Source organism: Hirundo rustica, chromosome 26 (assembly GCF_015227805.2).
Source record: "Hirundo rustica isolate bHirRus1 chromosome 26, bHirRus1.pri.v3, whole genome shotgun sequence".
Taxonomy (NCBI): Eukaryota; Metazoa; Chordata; class Aves; order Passeriformes; family Hirundinidae; genus Hirundo; species Hirundo rustica.
In genome coordinates this window covers 4,537,779-4,542,327 of record NC_053475.1, presented here as the reverse complement: position 1 = coordinate 4,542,327, position 4,549 = coordinate 4,537,779, and the positions used below count along the sequence as shown (strand labels likewise).

Genomic DNA, 4,549 nt, shown 5'->3' with positions numbered 1-4,549 from the left:
GGAGGAGGAGGTAACAGCGGAGCAGGAACGGCGCTGGAAGGAGTGAGAGCGGGACAGCTTCGATGGGACCGGGGGTCCCGGCTGTGCCCCCCAGCAGGTACCTCGCGGGGAGGGCGGGACCTGCCCGGGACGGGGTTCTGGGGCCGCGCGTGGGTCCGGGACAGCAGCCGCGTTCCCGTCCCCTCCGGAGCCAGACCGGCCACGCACTCCCGGACCTAGCACCGGCCGTCACTCGGGCCGGCATCCCCCGGCCCCGGGATCACTTTCCCCCTCACCACTTCCCCCATCACCCCAGCCCCTGCTGCCCACGGCGGGGTCGTAGCCAGCACAGGATACCATGGGACAGACCAAGGGGTCATGAGACAGTCCCGGCGTAGCCTGAGCGCCGTCCCCATGCCCTCCCCGGTGGAAGGATAGGTTGGTGACACTGGGATCTGCTGTCCCCACAACCTGTCCCCTCTCCCTCAGCTGTCGGACTCATCCTTCATGTCGGGGAAACTGAGGCATAGCAGGCAGGAGATGCTGGGGGAGAAGCAGTGGCGGAGCCTGGAGGAGAGGGGAAGTGTCCATCTGAGGCAGCCCAAGCTCACCAGGTGGGTGCTGCATCTCATGGGGACGCATCCCGCACCCCAGCCCCACATACCCCTCGAGTCACCCCCTCCAATGCCTCCTTCCAGATCCAGGACCTATGAGTCCTCCTGCAAGGAGACAGAGCAGGCAGCCACGGGCAGGCAGGGACCCCCATCTCCCTCGGTGAGTCTGGGGGTACCGGAGCTGAGGAGCAGGACCCCAGCACCAGCCCCAGTTCCAGTCCCATGGTCTTGGCTGGACACACTCTTGGGGCAAGGGAGGGCTTGTCCTGGTTGCGTGGCAGACGTGGTGATGGAGCAAGGGGCTGCAGGATGGCCACGGTGCCAGGGCTGGCCCCGAGCACCATCCCCCCGACCTCCCGCAGCTGAGCAAGCAGGACAGCAGCTACCGCCGGGCCTTCAGGGAGCTCGCCGAGCAGGACGTGCTGCTGGGCTGCTTCTCATGCGCCTGGCAGAGAGAGGTGCCCTACCACGGCCGCCTCTACGTGTCCTCCAGCCACATCTGCTTCCACTCCAACCTCCTGCTCAAGGACATCAAGGTGGGCTGGAGTGGGCATGGGGCCGGTGGCACAGGCCAGGGCACAGGTGGCAGCTGGGAACACGGTGACACAGCCTGTCCCCCCGGCACAGGCCGTGGTCCCTGTCGCCTCCATCTCAGCCCTTAAAAAGACCAACACGGCGCTGCTGGTGCCCAACGCAGTCAGCATCCGCACGGCCAAGGGGGAGAAGGTGAGACCGGGGACGGTGCTGGGGGACAGCCTCAGGGGCTGTTTGGAGTGTCCTGGTCCCTGTGGGCTCTGGGCCCTGCCCAAGGAGACAGCTCGGGCACAAATCTCCTTCCTGCTCCCTGGCAGTTCCTCTTTGTGTCCCTGCGCCAGCGAGAGGCCACATACCAGCTCCTGAGGTCGGTCTGCAAACACCTGCAGGTATGCAGGGACTGGATGGGGAGGGGGGCTCCATCATCCATTGCAGGGCACCTCCCTTCATCTCTTCTTGCCCAGGACAGCAGCCAGAGCCCTCGAGACTCCGTGAGCAATGAGGAAACCCGAAGGAAGTCTCAGGTAAGGCCAGGGAACGGAGGGCAGGAGGTTACAGCAGGAGGAGGAGTGGTCCCAGACCCCTGGATGGGGTGGGGTGGGCTGGGTGCAGTGGCCAGATGTGGTGGGGAAACATGAAGAGCCCCAGCCTGAGGCAGTGCAGACCCCAGGACCCTTCCTTCTTGTCTGTGACAAAGGTCCTATCAGACCCCACCCATGTCCCCATGGCAGAGGGGCAGGTGCCTTGAGGACACACATCATGACCGGGGCTTGTCCTCTTCCAGATCCCGAGCCAGTCAGACCTGGAACAGATCACCCCAGCGCCCAACAGCCTCCATGAATCCCGGGGTGAGCGGCCACACTGGTGCACCCCTCGCATGCTCACAGCCCTGCTCGTGTCCCTGCCCACATTCGTGTCCCCACTGGCAGCTCTGGGCTCTGCTCCTCTCCCCAGACACCCATGGTCTGGGAGGGACCACACGGCCCTCACCCCCCACCCCCGACCAGCATCTCCCACAGCTCCAGGGAGTGCAGGATCGGCTCTCTGTGGCCCTGCGTGCTCCCGGGACACCTAGATCCCTCCTGTGTCACCTGCAGATAAGGCAAACCCGCGATCAAGGCAAGCGGAGGACGAGGATGACGGCGTGGCCCTGCTAGTTCCCAGCAGCAGCCAAAGGGTGCCCTCAGCAGAGACACGTAGCCGCTGGGGTGGGTCAGGGTGCTCGGGATGGGGGGATGATCCTGGGGGTTTGCACCCTGGCCAAGCTGGGCGCAGACTCCCAGTGCCACTAACACTGCCTTGTCCTGGCAGGGGGACCCCACACCCTGCTCTGGGCCTGGGCCACTGCATTTTGGTCCCGGATAAACCCCCAGCTGAGCCCTCTCAACATCATCATCATCATCTACCTGCTGCTGTGAGTCCCCAGGAACTGCTCACACCCCCAGTCCCCATCCCTCCTGTGCCTCGACACAGCCTGTCCAGGGTGGCACCGGCAGGCCGGGGTTCCCGCATTTCCCCTCGGCCACCCATCCCCAGGGGCGAACGCACGGGGGCCTGGACGTGGCACTGCTCCTGCCACGTGTCACCACCCTGTGCCCCCGGCTGACGCTGGCCTCTCCTCAGCATGGTGGCCTTGCTGCTGTCCTCGGGGTACATTGGTCTGCGCATTGCGGAGCTGGAGCAGCAGCTGGCCTTCGTGGGGGCTTGGCCAGACCTCAACCTGTCACAGCAGTGAGTGGTGGGGTGTGGGGGGGGCTCTCTCCCCAGCAGAGACTCCCCCTCACCCTGCCTCCCCCCCCAGGTACAAAAAAACGTGAGGCCACTGAGGACCATCACCAGAGGTGCAGCTGGGGGTCAGGGGCTGCTCTGAGCCCTTCCCTGGCCTCTCAGGAGGGGCTCTGTCACCAAATGCCTTCCAGCCCCCACCATGCCTGGGAGCCCACGTGGGCTGTGAGGCTCCATCTCACTGCCCGTCTGCCCACCCTGTGCAGCAGCAGAAGAGACCCAGGGAGCTCTCGGCGGGGCACAGAGCAGGGAAGCGGGGCTGGAGTCAGCACCAACCCCCACCCAGCCCTCCCTGCCAAGGAGGGGGCAGGCAGAGGGGGTCAAGTCCCAGGCAAGGCAGGGACACAGAGAACAGATTATTCTATTAATAAAATCAATAAAATCTGTGTTATATTAATACTTACTATTTGCTGGGCCAGGTGCCACAGGATGAGCATGAACCAGTCCCCCTTCATGCACCCCCTGCTCCCCAGAACAGACCAGGACACGGCAGACAGGGGTTTTGACTGACTGGTGTGGGGAGGCAGCTCTGGGTGTTGATGTCCCAGGAGTCCAGGGAGCAGCAGAAGACCCTGAGCAGTCCCCCAGGGAGCTGAGTGCTGGTGACAATGGGGGACAGAGGGGAAGGGGGCAGTGGGGGTGCACTAGGGAGCCCCAGGGCCCCACAGCTGCCCAGACCCTGGCTCTTACCCTGCTCCTTCCCTAGGACAGGGCTCACCTCCCAAAGGGCGGGCTTCCAGCAGGTGCAGGGTCACAGGTCTACTGTGGGGACACTGGGTTCCCCCAGGTTCTGAGCATAAGCTGGGGGGGGGGAAGCACAGCTGGAGGCACAGCAGAACCTGCACCCCCACAAAGGATCCACCCAGCCCAAAGCCCTGGAGCTTAATCCCATTCTGGGGCTTCCCCCAAGCACCAAGGTGGGGAAACTGACAGCTCCTTTCTCTGTGCCATTTCCTGGGCCAACCCTTCCCCAGACCAGCAGCTCAGCTCTGTGCCTGGGGCAGCAGCAGTGGGTGAAGCCAAGATCAGGGATCCTCCCCCTCCTCATCCTGCTGCTCAGCCCCACGGACCAGCTCTGCCCCATACTACCCAGCCCAGGGCAGTCTTCCAGCAACAGGTCTGGTCCCCACAGCGTAAGACACTAGGCACTCAGGGGAGGGAGCTGCCAGGGTTCCATGTCCCTCCCGAGGGCTGGAACAAAGCACAGCTGTGGTGGCACAGGGCTGTACTCCACAGGGCTCCAGTGCCCAGGGAGGGGGTGCCCCTCCATGTGAGGGTCCCGCCTGCATGGGGACAGCAGGACTCTTGACTCGAGGGTCTGCAGGACTGAGGACCCCCAGCCTCACTGCAGCCATCCCTTGGCAACTGCCCCACACCAAGCAGGGGCTGTGCCCGGCTAGGGGCCCCTTTTCCGCCTTCTTGCCCTGCAGAGGGGCATGGGGCAGGGCAGGGAGGGGAGCTGTGCCCTTTCACCAGCAACAAGAAAGCAAACAGAAGCGGGAAGCTGCGAGCAATAAACCTCAGGTGAGAGCTGTGCCAAGAAAGTTGGTACCTGCAGAGATGGGGTGGGGACCCCGGGGACTTGCTGCGCCCTTCGCTGTGGAGAAGCAAAGCAGAGCCATGGAGACCAATCCCAA

The 4,549-nt window shown here is 64.3% G+C and overlaps 1 protein-coding gene across 1 annotated transcript; it reads left to right on the top strand.

Annotated features, from left to right (window-relative positions):
* On the top strand, positions 1-3,189 carry LOC120763521 (GRAM domain-containing protein 2A-like). Its single transcript, XM_040086937.1, has 12 exons — positions 1-97; positions 469-593; positions 678-753; positions 956-1,129; positions 1,221-1,319; positions 1,445-1,516; positions 1,592-1,651; positions 1,912-1,975; positions 2,225-2,335; positions 2,439-2,541; positions 2,751-2,858; positions 2,929-3,189. The coding sequence occupies exons 2-12, from the start codon at positions 487-489 to the stop codon at positions 2,942-2,944; spliced, it is 990 nt and encodes a 329-aa protein (XP_039942871.1). The 5' UTR covers positions 1-97; positions 469-486; the 3' UTR covers positions 2,945-3,189.
* Positions 3,190-4,549: the final 1,360 nt, after the last annotated feature.